The sequence below is a fragment of the Manacus vitellinus genome, unplaced genomic scaffold, assembly GCF_001715985.3.
Source record: "Manacus vitellinus isolate BGI_N305 unplaced genomic scaffold, ASM171598v3 scaffold_26_pilon, whole genome shotgun sequence".
Lineage (NCBI taxonomy): Eukaryota > Metazoa > Chordata > Aves > Passeriformes > Pipridae > Manacus > Manacus vitellinus.
In genome coordinates, this window is record NW_021939960.1 from 9642343 (window position 1) to 9663890 (window position 21548).

General features: G+C 39.9%; 1 protein-coding gene across 6 annotated transcripts in view; it reads left to right on the plus strand.

The window, feature by feature from the left end:
• Positions 1–1778: 1778 nt before the first annotated feature.
• The window catches only part of ZMYND8 (zinc finger MYND-type containing 8), a 48062-nt gene continuing 28292 nt past the window's right edge, over positions 1779–21548 (plus strand). For 5 of the 6 annotated variants that reach the window (XR_001920840.3, XR_001920841.3, XM_018073907.3 and 2 more), the window contains exons 1-2: positions 1779–2146; positions 12568–12638. Coding sequence is in view for 4 of the 6 variants with exons in the window: in XM_018073907.3 (XP_017929396.1) it covers positions 2133–2146; positions 12568–12638 (85 nt within the window). In the remaining 2 variants the exon portion in view is untranslated. Of the gene's footprint in view, positions 2147–2562; positions 2679–12567; positions 12639–21548 lie in introns of those variants that run through there. The other variant, XM_018073909.3, reaches the window with a different exon arrangement.

A 21548-nucleotide genomic window follows, 5' to 3' on the forward strand; every position in this document is an offset into this window, starting at 1 on the left:
TGACTGAAGGTTTGTAAATTTTTCTTTTGTACTTGGGCCACCATTTCCTCGAATCAAGAGGACTGGGGACCTTAGGCCTTTCCTAAGGCTGCTGCTGCCTCTCCCTCTCTGCTGTGTGCTCATTCTGCCTGATAGGCCCAAGTGTGTCAGCTTGGCAGCGTTCCCAGGCACCATCAGCATTACAGCATTCCCGGAGTCGGGGCTGGGTTAGCAACAAAGCATTGACAAATTCTGTGTATTTAGTTTTGTTCTCGTCCTGAACTTCATAGGGATTAGGATTTTTTTTTTTTTTTAATAGAATAATGTTAGAATAGAGCAGTCAAACAATGAGCATAAATGTTAATGACTGACAATCCTCACAATTACTGCCAGGAGGAATCAAATGTGGATGTTTGTGTGTTGGGGGTGATAACTCCAAGCAGCACAGGCCTTTAGGTGTGCAATTAAAAAGAAACCTGTCTTGAATGGTTTGAACTATTAAAACTGATGCAAGTATTCACTGAATGTCATGAATTTGCAGTGTGTTCCTGCTGCTGTAGTGGGCTGTATGACTCCCTTTATAGCAGCACTCTCCCTAGTTTCTGCTACATTCCTAAATCAGAACAAACGGCCAGTGTAATCCATGAGGCTTCCTGCTCCCTGCCCTGAAAAGCGTTGCCAAATCTAAAAAGAGAAAATGCTTCCAGCAGGGACTCCAGAATTACTTATGAGATGATAATTTATACTCTGGGCTGTTAATCTGCTGTTGCAGCCTAAAATGCAGAAACACAAAAGCTGTAAGCACAGGGATAGGCTGGTTTGGCAGTTTCCCTGTGACAATGCTATCTCAAGAAATAATCTGAATGCACTATGGGACAATGCAGAGCAGGATGATTAATTTTACTGAGTGGCACAGTTGTGAGTCATGTTGGCTCTCAAGCAGAGAGGTTTGTGTGGTAAAGTAGTTTTATCATGAAAGGTGCTGTACGGAGGTAAGGGAGGGCATTAGTTTTATTTGCAGCGATTGTTTCTGGGATCATTAGCACTGGATTAAAAGCAGAGCAAAGTGCACATTCTGTCTGCAGTCTTGTTGTAGATTTATGTAAGAGAGTTTTCTATAGTCGGTTTTGCACAATCCTGCATGCTGTGTTGGAAGAATGTTTATTTTGCTTTGGTTATTTTAGCTCATTATTTAATAATTATTGTTCCAATATTAAGCTTCTCCCTCTACAACTTCATTTGTTTTTTGGTTTTTGTTTAATAAATAACCCTTTGATGATACTCAATATGCTTCAGAATCACCTTTTCATCTGTGGTTTCCACTGTAATCTGTTCATGGCTATAGAATGATAATACTGAGCTATATAATACAGATGCAAAATACTGAAGAATAATGTGAAGGCCCTTTCTAAAGATTTAACCTTTAAAATCTTCATCTGGAGTTAAGAGTTTCTACCTTTCTGGCATAGTGATAAATCCTCTCACTTTCACTGCATCAGGGAAGAGAACAGAATCACACTTTTTGATGAAAAGCTTGGGAATTGGCCCAAGATCAAACCGGTGGCTTACACGCTGTTTTCTCACTCCGTTTCATTTGCAGCATTTTAGTAGAAGGTAAAAAGGCAGGGCAAAACCACCTGAAACGCCGTGTTTCTGTGGGGGCAGACGGATAAGCTGCCACGCAGAGAAATCTCTGTTTTTAGGGCCTGCGTGGAACCTTAAAAAGCCACCAAGTCCTAGAGGGTTAACGGACAGGAAACTGCGGTTGCAGCCGCTCCTAAGGAAGTCAGTTTTTGTGTAACAGCCTGGAGCGGGCCGGAGGGGGCCGGGGGGTCTCGGTGTCTGGGCTGACATCGATATTTTTGGTTTTGGCTCCGCAGCGTTTCAAACACGGGGAAGGGCACGCGCCGAGTGGCAGCAGCTCCTCCGTGACAAAGCGATTTCTATTCCACAGCAGCTTTTCTGGGGGGGAAACGAGACGTGAATTTTTCCTGTCTGAGGGCTCGTTTTCCCCCCACCAAGGCTCAGCTTATCTAGAGAAATCACAGAGTGTAGGTACGCGGTCGCAGCGGCACATGTTAATATATTTAAATTCTGGAACAGGAGAACTCTTCTCTGAATTCCGAGCCCATTAATTTCAGTCCCCGCTGAGCATGTTCACTTTCGGGTAAGTGTTGCTCTGACGTGAGGGCACCAGCAAAGCGAACTCAGCGCCGAACAAAAGGGCGGCTTTTTTTTTTTTTTTTTTTTTTTTTTTCCTTCTTTTGGCGAGCCGGGGCGAACTCTTTCCCTCCTCCAGGTTTAGAACGCCTTCAAAGTAACGGCGTGTTTGAGGCACATCTGCCGGGGCAGGCAGTGTGCCCGCTCGCCGTGCCGGGCAGCCGGTGTGGCGGCGCGGGGAGGGCGGCCCGGCTCTGGCGGCTGTGCCGGGCCGGGCCTAGCGCGCCGGCCTTGCCCCGCGCCCGGGATGGCTCCTGCTCCGGGAGCCGCACAAAGATAATCGCTCAGGAAGTGTCTCGGCCAATCCCCCGCCGCTTTACATTCGGATTCGCCGCGGCGGCCAATCCGGGCGCGGCTCTCATGCGGCAGACAGATGATCAAGCCGGAGTGCCAAGCCCTCCCTGCCCGAGTACTGAGAGCCTGTCCTCCATGTTTTATAAGTATTGACATAACACTGTGTTAACAATGCATCCACAGAGGTAAGCCTTGCTTTTTACCTTGCTTTTTCTCTAAGGCCTATGAGTTGTGGGTTGAGAGCGTGGTTCTCTGTGATTTCTCGTGCAAAACTCACACCACAGGCACTTATATTGAGTTGGAACTGTTTAAAATTTTTGCTTTCTTGGGTCACATGGTTAGTAGCCATTAGCCACAGCTTTGTTTTACAGTCTGGCAAAGCCTTGGCATACCTAGTTCTTCACAGGAGGATGGTGTTTTTAGAGTTTATCAAGATCCTGGTATTCCAAAGGAGCTTTCTGTCTCTGAGCAGTTTGCCAGCACTATTGTCTGTTGTGTCACATGCCTGCTGGAGAGAAAATGGAAGCTAGGGAGCAGATGCATTTAACTGCCCTACAGGGAGTCAAGCAGGGATAATGGCAGACAGAAGAACAGGCAAGTTTACCTTTCTAAACAGTGAATGGAACAGCTAAGATAAGTTATCTCTGAGAAAATATGGGATTTTTGAAAACCTAGACATCAGCAAAAAGTGCTAATGGCAGATTGTAGATATTGGGCCTAGGTGGTGGTGTGCTGTTGCATCATGTTTTTTATGCAGCTTATCTTAACTTAAAATGATTATTGAACCTTTTCTCTTGCAGGAGTAATTAATGCAACGCGTTTCTCTTTCAGAAGGACAATGTATGGTTAATATTTTGTTCCTTTAAAAGGGAGTTTTTATGCTGCAGATTTTGGGAATGGGGTGCTGCTCAGTAAAATGCAGCAGTGCATCTGTTTACAAATCTGATGCTTTATGGAAAATGCTTTTGAACTGTTAGCCTTCTCGTTTTACATAGTTCAAATAAACTAATGTACCTTTTATCTGTGCCTTTTTGTTTTATATTGTGTCAGCCACAGTTCTGTGTTGTGGAGTCCAGAAGATATAAAATCATGTGTGGTTCATGACAGTAGTACATGTTGTTCTTTCTTGGTTTTTTTTTTCCTTTTTCTTTTTTTTTTTAAACTTTTGGTTTAATGCTACGTAATTGTTTCAAGAAATGCCTTTTTGATCAATTCTCAAATCTGCCAGCCTGTTGTATCTTCTTAACTGGAAAAATGAGATGAGTGCTTGAACAGTTGGTAAGTAAGCAGCATGCTACTCTCTGAACATTTTTAATAGTTTTCCAAACATTTTGTTTTTACTGGGTCAGTTAGTGCAGTAGATGAAGTAACGTTAGTGGTTAGTCTTATAAAAAATCAGATTTGCTTAGCATCCATTTTAAGGGACTTGTACATGTAAGCTCTTCAATTTGAATGCACTGGTTTTTTAATAATTTGTCTCTAAATTTTGAAGCTTTTACTTCCTGTTTACCTCAGGCCAGTGAAAAATATTGTACTTGCTGTTTGGTCATAGATCATTAATTACCATGTTTGCAGGGTAAAGCGCATTTTCGCCGTTCCTTGGGCTTTTCAGTGTGATGAAAGTGCTAGTGCTCAGCAATGAAGTGACCTTATGAAGTAAAGTAAATAATGCTTAATGAGCATATGTTTCTGATACTATACGAAGTGTAATCTCAGACAAACTTGCTCGATTTATAGCTAATTTAGAACATTTTGTGCCCTTTTTGAAGAATTTAATTGTAACGCTTGCATGCTTGTTTGAGCAAGCTGTTTTTCAGTGATCACCAGGGCTGTTACAAAAGCAGAGGAAGGATGCGCTTTTGTGCTTTTAATGTGATTTTTGCACTTGTTTTAGCAGTCCACACACACATCCATGATTTTAGGGAAGAGCTGAGAGCTAGGCTAGCTTTGCAGATGACTGCACTGAGCCACAGTACATGCTGACTTTCCTAGACCCTTGCCATGGATTTGATAACATTCTATAACATAGCAAATTGCTTGTTTACCAGTATGAGTATTTTACTTTGACTGTCTTACTTTGATTAACAGCTTCCCCCCTCCTCCTCCCACTGCCCCCTTCTCCCGTCCCCCAGGATTAGATTATAAAAATGTCTTGTTCAGTTTGCAACCTGAAACACTGCTGGGGTACCAATGGATTTCATGTGAGAGCATTTTTGTGTGCGATTTTAGTGCATTTTTCAGCATACTCAAAAGTGCTGACACAGCTAAGAAGTTATTCTGGTTTTTGTTCTTCCCTTGCCCAATGACCAAAAATTACATTTGGACGTAATTTCCCTGACAGCAGTTTGTACACGTTTAGCAGTTTACTTTCAGTCTCGAAGAGTGAACAACGTAATACTCGTTTAATATGAGGAAGCAGGAGCGAGTGATCTGCAATCAGAAAGCCTGTGTTAAAATGGCTCCCCCAGGTTTTGTTAAACCAGGATCTGTTTCAAATCTGCACCTCCAGACACGCCGCTGACAGTGAAGCACATTTGTCTGAGCTGCCCTCGCGCGTGTAACGGACCGGAGCGTCGCCGGCCTGTTAAAAGTTCACTATTTTTAATCACTCGGATGCAATTCTTTTATAGTTCACAAAAAACAAATGTCTGCATTGCAGCAAGATGTCTGAGGCAAGGTAGGGGCAGCAGCGCTGTGTTTCAGCTCAGCCCAATCGTGCCGCTCCGCCAGCGCCGGAGCCAATTGCTGCAGCAGGCAGGTTACAGACTGACAATTGCAGTGGCAGGGCTGAGAAAGGCCTTCTGGAAATTTCTGCCATCTTTGTTCCATCTAAGTAAAGCAAATTCAGCCAAACTGAAGAATTTCATGTATTTTTTGGTGCTTTGTCAAGGTGTGGTGTTATCACTCACTTTCCTAGGTTGCATAATAAGCAGCACTCTGCTGATTTTTTTGCTGTTCGGGACAGAAGTGGAATGTGGGGTTTTGTTCAAGTGACAGACACAGGGAAAAAGCACGTATGCTTTCTCCCCAAGATTTGGCTGGACTGGATCTTGTTAATATCACAATTAGACAGGGCATGTATGAAGCAATGTAGCTGAGGTTTATTCAGCTTGTAGCAAATGGCCATTATTCTAATATAACTAGCAGTTAATCATATAATTGCACTGTAAGTTTTCTGGCTACTAAAGAGTAATTTGAATTGCCCAGGATGAATATGATTAGCCATTATTATTTAGTGCCAACATCCAGTTACTTTTGTAATTAACTGGACAAAGAATGCAGTGGAGGAAAACAAAGGAGTGATCTGGATTATAAATCATGGTGAAAAAAGTAGCTTTTTAAAAGCTACATGCCTTTTGCAGGCTACATTCTTTGCAAGCAAACTGTTTTAGTTGGAAGCTAAATAGTGCTAGGGAAAAGCTGAGTAATTTCTTTAAACAAATGACACTACTTAACATACTGGGAATGAAGAAAATGCAGAGTATAAACCACTCCAAATGTGACATTCCCCCCCCCACATTAGGTAGGAGTACTGAAACATAGCAGAAGACCTACGTGGCTGCTGAGAAAGCATGAAATAGAAGGAACTTCATGCTCAAAATTCATAAGTAGGTAGATTACATTACAAATTTAGCCCTTTGGATCAGTGTCCATAAACTTCAGTTGGCTCATCTTCCTGAGCCGTCTTCCATTTTGTGATATCACTTTTGCTTGAGTTTTTGTTTTGTTGTTGTTTTGTGGGGTGTTTTTATTTCTTTTTTTTTTCTTTTTGCTTTGTTTTCAAGTGTATTGTACTGGATCACTTTTCAGCTACTGGCAGTGTGGATCCAGTAGCTGAAAAGTGATAGGTCATGGTCAGTTTTCCATAGTAATGGTACCACTCCAGCATAATTGGTTAAAGGGTTATAAATCTGAGTAAAAGCTCTCCTCTTCTCTGTATGGGATTCAGGGTATTAATTTGGATTTCCTAAATATCTTGAAATTTGAACATAACCTCTGCTCATGTAGAATACAGTAGATGGCAATTTTCAAATTTTGTTGTTTGTGGATCCCCCCAGTATTTTTCCCATGGGCACATGAATCCCATTAGAGTGAATTTAAGCCTGTTAGACCAGGTTTGATTTACTTAGTTATTGTCTGCAAACCCCTTAGTGGGAGTACACTGGCTTGGAGGGGTCTGTAGACTGGAAACCATCATAGTAGGCCATCAAGCTTGGCCCTTTAAATTGTATGCAGAAAGTATTTTAAATATAGTTATTAATAAAAACGCCTTGTATTCATGGGTTAAAGTCTAATTTAGCAACAGCTTCATAGGAACTGAGTTTCTTTTATTTGATAGTTGTCTGTCATTATGTTAACCCTTTACTGCCTGTTGCCATAGCATCTGTGTTTCACACTGTGAGATTAAAACCATGCTCTAACAGGATGTTAACACTCTTAATTTAGCCAGCATAACCCTTTACTTTCAAACATGATTGTTCTCAAATTATATTTTTAGCGTCTGAAATCTTGTAGCTATTTGGTTGCCTTGCTTGGGCCTCAGCTGTTTGGTTTATAGTCTTAAAGATGACTGTGTGACACCAAGGATCTCCCTCCCTCCCTCCCCCGATTTTTCTCTTTTGTGCAGCTATTTTGAATGGACACTGAATTAGAGTAAGGTTTTAAAAAGAACCTGTATGTTCTTTAAATGAGAAATAGATTTATCTGCTTGTTATCAGAGGTAAATAGCTTAAACATTGCTGTGCACAGATATGTGAACAAGCCTTTTGCCTATGTTAATTGCTTAATACAAAATGTTATTTGCTTACAAATAACAAATGGAGCGTTTTGCAGGGAATTCTACAGAAGGAGATGTAAAACACGAGGTGCTCAAACTGGAGAGTGAAGCTAAAAATCGAGTGATTTCCTTAGTAACCTGTGACTTCACAAATCTCCCTCTCCTGTGCCTTTTTTTAGTTAAACGCTCGGATGTCAGGTGTCCTTTTGTCGTTCTTTACCATTTCTGATATTTAGATGCTCGCTTTGAATATTGCCCTGCTGTGTAAACAGGAGCTACTGGTATTGAACAAAGTGCTCCCATTTTAGCTCCAGTCCAGGAGTGAGGCAGTGCAGTGCTGGCAGACGCCATTTTAAGAACCCTGCATAAATAGCATAGCTACCGATGAGTAAGAGACTGTTATAGGTGAGTGCTTATACAAAGCTGCTATTTATTCAGCAATGGCATGCTAATATATATTCTTTTTTTTTTTTCTCTCAAATTTTTATTGAATGCAAGTTTTTTTTTTTTTTTGAAATCATTAGTTAGAATTGCTGCTCACAGATGTGATGTAGGAGAGGCAGGAATTATCTTAAGGATGAAATTCAGTTTTAGTGCTTATGGTATTAAATCAGTTTTTTTTTTTTTTTTTTGTTTTGTTTTCTGTTCATTAAAAGAAAATTAATTCCATAAATACATAGTTCTTGATTTGAAATTAATGTGTTATTCCCTGATGTAGATCTGGATTGTGTATATGGGCATTAGCTGTTTCGAGTGGTTTTCCATATCTGTCAGTTTTTCTTGGTTAAATGTCAAGGTGCAGTAGTTCATCTGCAACTTTTAATTGCTCTTTGTAGTTAATATAGGTTAGAGCAGCTTTAAATATTCTTGCATATGGACATTTTTTCAGGTAAGTACTACTGTTAGTAAAGGAATGATTTTCCTAAACAGAGAAGTCAGTATTTTGTTTAGTGGTGTGAAATTTGAAAAACTGAATTTTATATAAAAAACCTCCACCCTCTCTTCAGTTTAGTAGAGAACATATTTAAAAGTTAGGCAGCTAAGTTATTTTTCCATTTTTACGTAAGTATCAATAAGTCTTGTATGTTTGCAATCCTTATTTTTTTTTCTTTCTGTGCCCAACTCTCCCCAAAGGAATAACCTCCACCCCTTCTACCCTCATTCAGGCATGTTAAACTAATTTGTATGGAACAAATTAGTTTAACATTGTAGAAAACAATTTTGTTGTTGTTGTTGTAAGTTTTGTCAATATGAGTAGGGAAGTTTTAAATGATTAATTGGTGTTCTGTTCAATTGACAGGAAAACTGGCAAAGCTTAAATTTCAGTTGTGTTCTTAAAACATGTTCCTCTGTGTTCATTCATCTTAATTAGAAATTAAGAGTAGCTTTCAGAATGACTTAAGGAATTTATTGTATTCATCTGGGTACTTAATGGAGTGTATTCCAGTATCATTTCTGGTCTGCAGCCTCAGACCATCACATTCATACTTGCATGACAGTAATGCATGCTGGCTGAAATAACTGCTCTGAGCCCTGCAAAAATGAATTCTCAAAATAAAACTCTCCAGAAGAGTCTACACAGTTAGTGTTTCCATAGAGCCATATGTTTGTTCATAATTATTTTGCTGCTGGTCTTAATTTTCCTTTTATTTTGTTGTGTGTAATAGTAAGGTACCTCTGATTAAGGACCTGTTTTTCTGGAATTATTTAATTGGAAATCTTTTGCTAATGAAACATCTGCATTGGAAGGTTTGTGCTTTGTAAGGTGCAAAGGTGAAAAGATCCGTCGGGTTTAGAAAAGTTACTGTAAACTTTATAATGTATTTACAAACTTGAGTTTCAAAGATGACCACTACAGTCATCACTGCCACCATTCAAACAATGTCATGTTGTGCAAGTCATTACACATTACAGCAAATAAAACAATGGGAGAGGCTTTTGAAGAGCTGTGAATGGGAAGTATCTTTTACAGCTATGTCTAACACACTTATTTCACCGTTCCTCCCCAACTTTTTGATTATTTTTTTTTCAGAACAATCTCAGTGATTTTCTTATGCGCTTAAATGTTAGTGCCCTTAAAAGATTAATTATAGCAGAGAATATGGAGATGCATCTGTTCCTCCGAGGCTCAGTTTTCGTGGTGCAGGAGGCAATTTGGTGTGAGTTGTGGATGATACACAGGGTGCACACGTGTGTGTAGGGAATGTGCTCCTCCATTGCTAAGGAAAATGGGGACCCTTGGTGTCAAGTGGTGAATGCTTCAAGTGTTGATTTAAACTTCAGGTCTTTGGGAAGGCTCGTCTTGAGGCACCTTTGATGTGATGTTTGCATCCCTGACCATGGCAGGGGAGTTGGAACCGGGTGATCTTTAAGGTCCCTTCCAACCCAAACCATTCTGTCTTTCTATGATTCATTGTATCAGAGATGTGGTTAAGATACTTTGTTCATCTTGAAACTGTGTATGAGGAATAATTTTCTTGCCTCTGTAGATCTATTGCAAGAACACTCAAAATGGTGATGGCTCAGGTTCCTAGATTAGGCTGGTTATATGGGGAGAGACAGAGCTGAAAACCCCTCTCGTGCTGTAACTAATATGTAGGAGTCCTGCCCTGTAACCCCTGAAGGGCTGGGTTTGGGCCCAGGGCACAGAACATCCTCAGTCAGGCTGTAAGTTCCCCTGGTACTTTGATCAGGGAAGCAGGAACAGTTCCTGCTCTGGTGTTGCTGTGTTGATCCACCACTCCCATTTCTCATCCAGGATTCATGCACAACTCTGTGTATTTTAATACTGACTTGGAGCAACTACTGCATCTTTGTTGTTGTACCATGTTCCCCTGAGGTTGTGATTTGAACAAAATGTGCTCGATGGATTTGGATGAGTCTGGAATAATATGATTGCTTTAATGTAGCTTAAATGTCAGCTGCTGCTAAAAGGATGTTGCTCTTTTCTCCCATCCTCATGTGTGGTACTCTCCCATTTCCCACATGTCCGGCTGCACAGTGAGCTACATCACAGAACTGACTCAGGTAAAATAGATGGGATTTCTTGAAACATGAAGTTAAGGGTTGGGCAAACCATTCCTTTTAGTAGTAGCCAGTGTAAAATGATCATAAGTCTCCAACCTGAGTCTTGTAAAGACTTGTATGTCCTAGTCTGGGTCTGAAACTGGATCTGTATTTTAGAAGCAGGTAATGTGCACTGCCAAATTACTTCACTCTTGACAGAATTCCTGTGTACATGTTTGCCTGTATGCATTATTGATCATATATACATGATGTTTTAAAAATAGGGAGTTTGTTACAGTTTGGTGATATTGAAATAGGATTTTATAAAGAGGAAGGGGAAGAAAAAAAAAACCGATGCAGCGTTGGGAGAGAACAATGAACTCATCCCATGAGCCCATCCCTTCCCATTGCTTAGGAGAGGACTGGGCAGAGGCAAGTGGTGCATGAAATGTTTTGGTGTCTGTAGCCCACTGCCAGCTCTTCTTTGCTGGAGGCCCCTGGGAAAGGGTGTAACAAATGTGCAGGATAATTGATCTGCCCATGCATAGTAAATGGGTGAGCATTGTAGTACATCAGCTATGTTATGCATTTAATCTGCCCATGCAAAATAAATCTGAGAAGCATTGTGCTACAGTCAACTGTGCTACACATTTACCCTCATTCTGGTCATATGGGTGCCTTTCCTTGCTCCTGAAATGATCAGAGCAGTCCATGAGATGGGAGGTGGATGCTGGTAGAATAGAACCTCCCTTCAGTGTGTTGTGACTTTGTAAATTATTTCCCTGCACAAATGACAAGTAGAGAGTAATGATTTCTGGAATTCATGGATCTTCTGAGCTTTGGGATTTTCATACATTGAGCTTGGTTAATTTGTATTTAAAATTTTTGCTGACATAACTGTGTCGTTTTAGAAGTGAGAAAGGAATTGCAACCCAACCCCCCAGTAGCTAATAGTTAATTAGAAGTAGTTTTGTCAAATACCAGATTAAAAAGTCCTTCTGTTATTAAGTTTTACTTTGTTTAGGAATATCTTTTAACTTATACCCCTAACAAAACTCCTGCTAATATAAACTGTTTGTCAGGCTGAAGAGTTTCTCTGATGTAAATATAACCAAGTCCTCACTGTTGTTTCTGAGCTCTGATGAGCTGATCCAGGCACACTTATACACAGTGGCTAAAGCCAAGGTCTCTGGCTGTCCTCTTGGCCTCTGTCCCTGGAGCTGGGATGGCTGAATGGAACCTCAGTCCACTCCATAGCAGCAGAAATGGATAACCTGCCATATCAGTGCAAAAAGGGCAGCAACTTCCATGGGCAGGCTGAGCAGTAAATTGTCACTGTAGAGGAGAGGATCTGCATCTCCCATGGCTGTTGTGCTCTGGTGGACACTGCGATACCTGCTTGAGGCACCAGAACCTCGTTTGTGTATCATTTTGAATTTGGGTTTGCTTCAACATTGTATGTTTTCTTTTACCTCACATCTGCAATAGTCAGATCTCCAAAACTGGTGTGTAAATCAATCTTCATTCTAATTCACTTTTCCTCTCCCTTCCACTTTCTTTCCCCAGAGTGACTTAACTAGTCAAATTCGTTGAGTTGCCTTTTTATATGGCATCACTATAAAAATAGAACATCAGAATGTGAGATGTAGTTTGTAATAATTCAATCCTGCCCGGAGCAAATAAACACTGACTGTGTTAAGGTTGAGTGGTAACAACTCTGTACTGTTTACTCTTTGTTATGGTTAATAATTAGTGGAATTGTATTGCAAATAAATTATAAATATTCAGTTTTCTGTTATGTAGTCTGGTTTCAAAATCCTTAAAATTATTTATGAAATAGTGTTTAAAATTGCACTTTAACTTCTAATTTTGCAAGTTGTTCTCTGTTGCTAAGTCTGTTACTTCAGCTAATCTGTTCATAAGTGCTGATGAACATTTAAATGTTGACAGGCATCTGTCCACATAGTTTATCCTAGGTTAGGAGCTCCAAGGAGCAGAATTCCTCTTTTTTCTGTCACACACATGCAATTTATACATACAGTGCCATAATCTTCACTATGTGTTACAAGACTGTCATTAGTATGAAAATGTTACTTTTGTGATTGGTAACTTGCAGTTGTATACATGTACCTGGGTTGTTTCTCAACATGTTTGGATCAGTGTATACTTTGGCAAACAGGCCTTTCATATAGTTGTGTTTGACAGTGTTACATTGACCTTCATGGATGGAAGTTAGACATGAGAACAGTACAGTCTCTGAGTATTCTAATTCAGCTTTTTGAATCCTGCAGCTTGGCTGAAGAGGAAATAAAGGCAGAGCAGGAGGTGGTGGAGGGGATGGACATCTCCACTCGATCCAAAGGTGAGTAAGAGGAGTATTTCATCTTGGTTCTACAACACAACTGTTTGTAAACCAGAATACCGAGACTGTGTCATCTGCCATGAAGCTGCTCTTGAGTGAAAGCTGAAGATTCATTGTATTTTTTACAATGACTGTTGTATGTTAGAAAGTGTTTCACTTTTTACTTGGTTTTCATTATACATCAAACCTACACACACACATATTTCAGTGTAATTTCAGATTTATGAATAACTAAGGTTAAACTATGAAAAACCATCAACCTCTTGTATTATCTCACTTATCATGGCTTCCTTTAAAGTACTTTTAGATTCTCTATGCAGGAGAAAAAAGTACTAGCAGTAGCAGCAGCAAAAATAACAAGGTAATAATTTCTGTCCTGGTTTCTGGTGCTTTTCCTATGAATGAGTTACTACAGGCAAATGAAGTTTTATCTCTCAGTATAAAGAAAGCTAAATTTGTAACCATCTCTATACGTGTAAATATTCCCACTGTCATTTGGAAGGGGGAGATGGAAAAGTCCTTCAGTTGGAACACTCACATGGAATTGTTTACTCTGGTTCACTGTAATTCACTGTCCATCTCCTTCTGTACTTGCAGCTGAGTTTAATTGGAAACCATTTCTGTAAAACAGCAGCAATAGCTACTACCATACTTTTAAAATTCTGGCACTTAACCCACTTACTCTTAACATTTCTAAAACAGGGACCATAAGTCGAGTTAACTCCAAATATGCAGAGGGAATTGTCTTGACAGTGTGGCACAGATCATCTGCATTCCTTTGTTTTTTTTAATGGGGTAGCCTGGGTAGATATCGTGGTTATAAAATTGAATTCAGGTCTTATTTGCCCAAACAGACAGTAAATTTTCTGGTTTCAGTTCTCATGGTACAGTTATATGAGATGGTAGGTATGATCCGGCACCTCAAAAGATTCAGTTCCTCCTTTTGTCCCTTTGTCTTGTCCTTTTCTCCCTTCTGTCCTTCTGGTCTTGCATGTTAGCCTCTATCACTGGACTGCTTCTGGTGTTTACTTCTCTCTGTATTTCAGTTTTCTAAGCCAGCAGAAAGTAAATGTTTTTGTTGCTTTAATGGTTGCTACTGAGTGGGGTAAGCTCCCAGCTCTGCACTCCCACCACTCACTTCCTCTGGGGTACCTATCACATCCCAGCCACCTGGACTCTCTAACCAACTTAAAAACTGAAGCATTTTTCTACTGTTGTAGTGACCAGTTTGTTTGTGAAAGAGTTTGATAATACAGACTTTGGTATAAGAGGCAATGGGGGTTATTAGATGCTTTGGCTGCCTATGAAATCTCACCTTTATTTCTCTTTAGAAAGACTTTGGCCCACAAAGTTCTGAACTAGTGGGATAGTGGCAGCAGTGTCTCCACTCGTAGCAATTATCTTGTGCAGAGTTTTGCTTTGTGTGTTTTAGAAAGGATGTAGATGAGGAAGTTGACTCTATAGACAAACCTGAAGGGCAGCACACAGCTCTTTGTGCTTTGTTTGGGTTTTTTGTTGGTGTGAGAAGCCTGTGCAGGAGATCAATCCATGTTATTGTGTAACTTCACACTTGGCCTAGAGAAGCGGATGTGCTGCAAGTCTGTAACCTGACTTGCCCTGCTGCAGTTTGTGCAGCTCATGTGAGGCTGTGTCTAAAGAAAGCTGTAGGAAAATACATTTAATTGCTTTAAAACCAATTAGCCTGATGCAGACCTCCTCATGAACATTCTTGTTTTGGTACAAGCAGTTTAATTGCTATAAATCAATTCCAGTTGAGTTTAAGCTAAACTAAACCATGCATTGTTTAATCTGTGACACGGGTGTTAACACAGCCTTTGAATTGGTCTAAGTAACGTGGTGGTTTCAAAGCAGCCTAAGCTGGTCAGACTGCTCAGTGCAGCAGTTTTGTCCACTTCCTTCCATACCTAAGCTGGCAGGAAACTAACTGAACCATAAAACATGAACAGTTTTCTACTAGCTTAGTGTGCTGAAACAGCTTGGTAGACTGCCAGAACTGGTTAGAGAGAGGGCAGGAATACACCAGTCGGGTGCAGGAAGTGCAGAGCTTTGTTAGCAAGCACTTAAATGGGGTTAGGCTGTCATGAAACCAGAGCTTAAAGCTTACACTTATTACTTTATAATGTGACATACAAGAGTGAGTGTGTAGCTGGGGTCAGGGCTGTGCAGCCCTGTGTTTATCTTCAGCTGCATTTCTCTTCTCCTCGGGCTTCTGCTGTTGCACAATCAGCTGTATCAAGCAGCTGATCTGGCAGAAAACTGATCATTTTTTGTAGTACCAGTTTTGCCTGAATCATGAACTCATTAACCCTACTAATACACAAAAGTGCCTGTCTGCAAAAAGTGATGGGGACAGATGAGGGGGGGAAAGGGAAGAGGAGTAGAGTTACTGTAGCAGTTATAATTTAGCTCTGCTTATAAGCTGTGCATGTGCAGCTTTGCTAAAGACAAGGTTTTAAAATGCGCTGCTCTCTTGATGAGAACAGGAAGGTGTAAGGAACCTGAGAACTGGAAATGGGAAATGACAGCTTTAAGAGGATGCAGAGAGCCCAGAAACATAAAATGGAGTCAACAGAGGATTGCTGTTTAATAAAGGAGAGAGGTTGTGGATGAGATTATTATAATATTTTGTCCTCTGCTTATGATACATTAACATCTTGCTATATTTCTGTTCCAGCACTATGGAGTACTTTTTAACCTTGTTTATTAAATATTTCAAGATGGGGCTTGCAAGGTTTCTGGATAAATGCCTAAGCATTTCCAGGTTGTGGTTCCAGAGCAGCATAACAAACTTAATTGTTTGGTACAGTTCTGTCTTCACTTGTACCTCTTCTCTTTGGACAGAATGAACTCTCCACTGAGCTTTGACTTCCATGTAGGTTTTCATGCATTTCAACCTAGTACTGGAACCATTCCCTGTTTAGTGCCCAGTCAAAAGGAGCTTTTAAACCCTCTTCTTCCCATCATCAGTCACACATCTCTTCCATTGCCTTTACATCTATGCTGGCTCTTAGCCAGTTCTCTTCTGGAGAACTTGGGTTCTACACCCAGGACTTGGGTGTAGAGGTAGTTTTCTACCTACTTGTCTCCCTGAACCAGATTACTGGGGAGTTGAACAGATGATGGACATGGCTGGGAGCTGGTCATTAGATGGTCTTAGCCTGGCATAAAATCATGTACTGCTTAATGGTGAGGATTCTGACTCCTACAGCTTTTGCACTGCAGCAGGTTTATGTTGAAGGCTTTGGTCCCAGGGGTAAACTGTTCAGCCATCATGAATATGAATACAAAATGACTAGTTAAATGGACTTCCCAGAATGCATTGTACATTTTGCAACAGTTTCATCACAGCACATCGTGTATCAGCTTTCTTTGCAGAGATACACAGAGATGGAGATTCTTAACTGCAACCTGAACCCAAATCTGAGACTCCTCCAGTGAACAGGCACCAGCCCCAGGGCCTTTGTCTCTAGTGCAAGAGCCCCTTGTTATCAGGAGTCAGCTCCAGGTCCTTGGAGTGCCTTGGGGCAGCAATTCCCCCAGAGCCAGGCTCCAGTTTATCCACACCTCACAGCTCCTTACCTTGCAAGTTGTTGGAAAGTGTTTCTTTTTCATCTTCCAGAGCCCTACAGTGAAAGAAACAAGTAGCAGTGTCTCTTCATACTTGTGTAAAACTGTAAGGTAGTAGGAGTTGAGCAGAATTTACACAACCATGGCTGACCTCTGGTTATTTATGACATTAAGCAACTGGATTGGGTTAATTTACATCGGTTGGTGTTTCTGGAATGTAAACAGGGCTCTGGTGGCTGATTGCAGTTGCATCATGTTTCAGAATTCTGGCAGAAGATTGAAATGGCTCAGAGTTGAGTGTAAGTTCTGACAGATTTATCCATGATTTTGTTAAGGTGTTTTGAAGATAATTAACCTTGCTATAGTATTACAGGTAACTGATTTAAAAATTGTAAATCTGTTAAGAATCATTCAGGATAATAAATTTAACTGTGAGACTTCACAATTCAGGAATTCATATCAATTATTAATTGAAACCTACTCTGTCAAATTGAACTGGAGTTAGTATTGGTATGTTTTCTTACAGATTTCTTAATTGTTTACTCTTCATACTATTTTAAATTATAGACATTCAGAGATTTTGAGAAGTAGAAGTGACAATCTAGGCGGAAGTAACTTTTCTGGTTTTGTTCTTGTTCCTTCTGAAGGCATAGATACACATTTCTATGGGGTAATGGCAGCTTAAGAAGTCTTCAGTCACCTTTGTTTTCTCATACCTTCTCTCACACTGCCTTTTTTTTTAAGCTAACCCAGCTGTTTCTTACAGCCATCAAATGAATTCTTCATGTTCAGTAAATTTTCATTCTTTTGTTCCATTTCATCAAATTTAACTCCTTGATTTGGTTCACCAAATGTTGGCAGAGCTCTTGGTGTCATAATAAAAGGCATAATGTGGCATTGGGAATTAATGTTAACAGAAGTAGCCTTGGGCTGACTCTGTTTTAAGTGACACTTCTGTTGAGTGTTTGACTTATGTGGAACAGTTGACTGTGTTTCTAGTTGGAAACATTATTCAGAATTTTGCATGTTTGACCCACTTGCATTGAGATATCAAAAACCTACTTACAGAAAATTCATTGGTGTAACTGTGTCTCAGTTTACTGATATCTCCTGGGAGACTAAAATAATGCTTTTGCTGAAAAAATACATTCCTGTTTCTGGCTCCTGGAAAACCAAAATGACTGCTGATCTTACCATCTTTGTCACTAATCATATTGAAAAGCTTTTTTAAATTTTTTTTTGTTACTGTTTAAACAAATGCGTTTCTGAGTTTACCTCTTGTCACTGTCTGAAAATTGCCAGAACAGAGAAGTTCTGCTCTACAAGCAGTAAAGAGCTCATTTTTCATAGAATTAGTGTCTAAAATAGGAGAAAGTCAAGTACAGAATTTGAATAACTAATACTCTTCATGAAAGTATAGGAAACCTAATGCAGTTAAGACAGGTTTTTGATTGTCTGTATTTTATTTTGAAATGCAAAAATTTTCTTCCCATCCACGAGGTATACCCTGCCTCAAAGAAGGGTAATTCTTTTGCTGACAGTAAAAGCTTTTATCCTGCAATTTCCACACTTTTGGGGAAGGCTTTTGTTTTGATTGTCTAACTTTTTGTGAGGTTGAATTTTAAAATCATGGTGTATTGTAATTCTGATTTACTCAGGCTTTTCTTATTTGGCGTGCTGTCCTGTGTTGAGGATACAACACTAAGGCAATATATTGTGATCCAAGTCAGACCTGCCACGCTGGCATCCTCCTTCCTGTCAGCCACATTTCCATCCTTTTCCTTTATTCTGGCAATATCAGCTTTGGGACTTGTTGCTGTGCTCATCCAGCTGAAAACAATTTTTAAGTGCCTTTTTTTTTTTTTTTTGAGTCCATATAAGTTTTCCAAACCATCTTGCTTCCTGGGTGAACAAACAACAGATTTGTTCCCTTTTTCTATCTGTAGGAGGGTCCTGAGAAGCTTTAACTTAGATTTCAGCTCTCATTAAGGCCTTATTGGTAGGGAAACTAATGCAATATAACAGATGCCTAGAAATACATATGTAGACGTGATTTCATTATGGTTTTAGTCTGGAATTACTTTGATTGCATTTAGCATAAGTTTTTAAATTAAAAAAAAAAACAACAAAAAAGGTGTATGGAAAGAAGGGAATAAGAGACATCAGTGTCAGTTACTCTTTGGTACTGAGTAGTTTGTGTTGTGTTCTGACAGTAAAGCATGTTGATGTTGCTTGTTTTCAAGAAGAATTACATTTGAAGATCACAGGAAAAGCAAGGAAAACAACAGCCTACTTTTAGACATTTTCTGAGTTGGCACCTGCTTCCATTGAGAAAAACGAGACTTCTCAGTGAGATGTCAGGAATGGCTGCTGTGCAGTGTTTACAGTGCAGCACTTGGCAATGTTTAGAGCATAAAAGGATCTGGTCGTGGTCTGTGCTCCATATGCTGCAGCCAGATAAGATCCCTGATATAAATAATATACTTTTGTTTGGTTTTTTTTAGTTTTTTCTAAGCTGAAATGTATTAAACCATTGTCGTGGTTATCTGCTCAAAAACTGCATTGCCATCACATAAAAACTGCACTCCTAAAGTAGTCATAAAGTGTGAAATTAAGTTGCTTTAGGGCTTAAGTATGCTTTAGTCTGTCTCCTGGGAGCATTAGTTACTAATCCCTTAGTCACATGATGGCATACTAAAACAAAGATTTTTAACTTTCAGGTGAAGCTCAGGTGAGCTTGTTGTTCCCCAATGGATGGTTTGCAAGAGCACTCATAGAGCTTAGTGTCAACCTCAGTAACATCACACACCAATTAATACTAACCTTGTGATGTAAAGCTAGGTACCTTTTAATGAGAGTTTAAAAATTTATTTCAGGTGTCTATTTCTTCACTTAAGCTGGAAGCAGAATTTTAAAATTTTGCTAAGAAAGCAAAATCACACAAGAAATCAAGAAATAAGACTTAATCTTGCTTGGGGAACTTAATTTTTTAGTAAATTTGGCAAATTAATTTGGGAAATGAATTTGTTGGTACAACTGGTTTATCAATGGAATGTGCAGAAACTTGAATCCAGCTCTGAAGTAACAGAGTCACCAAGTTGCTGTAGAGTTTAAATTAGAACAAAAGAGACCAGTCCTCTCAGCTTAGTTTCACTTTGTTCAGGTAACACTACACCCGGGAAATGATTCAGATTAAAAAGTAACTTTTCTCCTGACAGGTTGTTTTAACAGGGAGCAGTTTCTTGATGTGGTTCACAGCTCAGCCACACAGCTGGAAGAGCCAGGCAGGGAGAAGCAGCAGCTTGTGCTGAATGGGGCACTCCTGTTGAAAGAAATTCACACAAAATGCAACTTTAGCATTTTTTTTATCTGGATTAGAATTGGAAGATAAAGCTCAAGCAATTTAAGTAGGTGCTACCATTCTTTTGTTACTTAAACTGAATTAAAAGATTGTTCATGTTATTAGGTCCCTCACAGATTGGTAGATTGGCAACACGCTGTGATAGTTAAAGAAACTGGTCTATTCCAGTAGCACAGCTAAATCTGGAAGAAGATGCCTGTGCATTGCTGTTTTCCTGTCTAGTCCTTAATTTTTCCAGTTACATTTTACCTTCTCTGCTGAGGTGTAGTTTGGATTTGACTGTGACTGAATTGTAATTCAGTTCTGGTTTAGCTAATACCAGTTTAACCCTTTTCCTGACCCTGAATCAGTTAATTTAGGAAAATACAGCATTTAAAAGTGAAAAGCATTACATCATGGGGGGCAGGAACTTTACAGCTGATTTTCTTTTTCATACTTGAAGCTGAGTCACAATGTGCAGAGTCACAGTCAGCTTCTTTGTAATCCCCACAATCTGAGGCTGAGGAGCTGAAAGGAAACTGTTGTGCTTCACTGGTGGCAGTTTTGTGCCTGGAAGTAAGAAATGGAAACCAAAGGGCAGAAAACTATGCTGTCCTTTTACCCCCCTGGTTTAAGCTGTCCCTGCATAGGTACAGTCTTGGAATAAAAGCTGAGTCTCTTGAGGGAGTTACAGTGATGGCTTTATTTGCTGGTGAGAAATTCTGGCTCAGACATCCTTGCAAGTCCTTTGGGGATGTTGTTTGGTGTAGAGAGAGACAATTCTCACATCTCCCTGCATTGAGAAAACAAGAGTAAGGCATGATCAGCACTTCACAGTGAGAGAAGTTTTCTTATGACTGTCTTTAGTAACATGTGGAAAGACTGTTGGGAACTGCAATTTGTAATAAAGAAACAAAGACTTAATGTGGTGACAGGAGGATGAGAAAAGATATGGTGGTTTTGCAGATCACTGAGTGCAAACAGTTCCCATGCTGAATAAGCTCTGTTCTACTTTCATGGAAAAAAAATAGAACTCAGAGCTTTTTTTGGTTTTAGGTTTGATCACTTTGGTTTAGTTGTGGGCTTTGGCTTAGCTGACACTGATGCTGCAGTGTTTCTTCCAGCATAGCTGGGTTGGCGAAGCTCCCTTGGGATATGTGAAGCATATCCCAGCCCAAGGAGTTCTTCTGCCACCTTCTGTGCATAATCAGCTAAACTGACAAACCCACTGAGTCTCCTGTCAGCAGAGTTGTACTGTGTTAGAATTTTTACTGTCATAATTGCTCAAGGAGGGAAGGAAGCAGACACTCTACTTTTCACACATACAGGTGACATACCTTATCTGGCAGTTCCCTGTAATGTCAAATCAATCCAAATTTTGGGCTAAATGCAGGTTTGCTTGAATCAAAACACATCCAGTAACAGTCATGGCCTCAGACACATTGTATTGATTGAATCCAGCCTAGGTGTGTCAGGAGATAACTGGTCCTAAATGCTGTCTACAAGTATGAAAGGGGAGGGGTGTGTGGGAAGGAAAAAAAGTCACCTCCTAGTGTCAGAACTCAAAACATGAAAACTTTTTGTTTGTTTATTTAAATGAACTTAACTATGTTTTGCCAAAGATTTGTAACTTATGTCAACATAAAAGTTTCCCTGAGAGCTGACATGACATTTCTGCTGGGCAGCACTGCTGATGTAGCTGTGCCTATAGAACTAGTGGCAGACACTTTTCCTAAAATTGTTGAAATGACCTGTGTTGTTAGGCTGGTGCAGCTGTTCTAGATTCATGAAACTCAGGATGGGCAAACGCTACTACGTTTATTCTCCCTCTTTCAGTTATATAATCTTCAATCTATATTCTAATATATTTTTCATATTTACTCATGGTTCCCTTAAACGTTATCTTGACACAAGTTCCCAAGCTTTTGGCCAGTTAGAAGTCACCAGGTAGCTCCATAATTTCCATAAAAATTGTGCAGAAA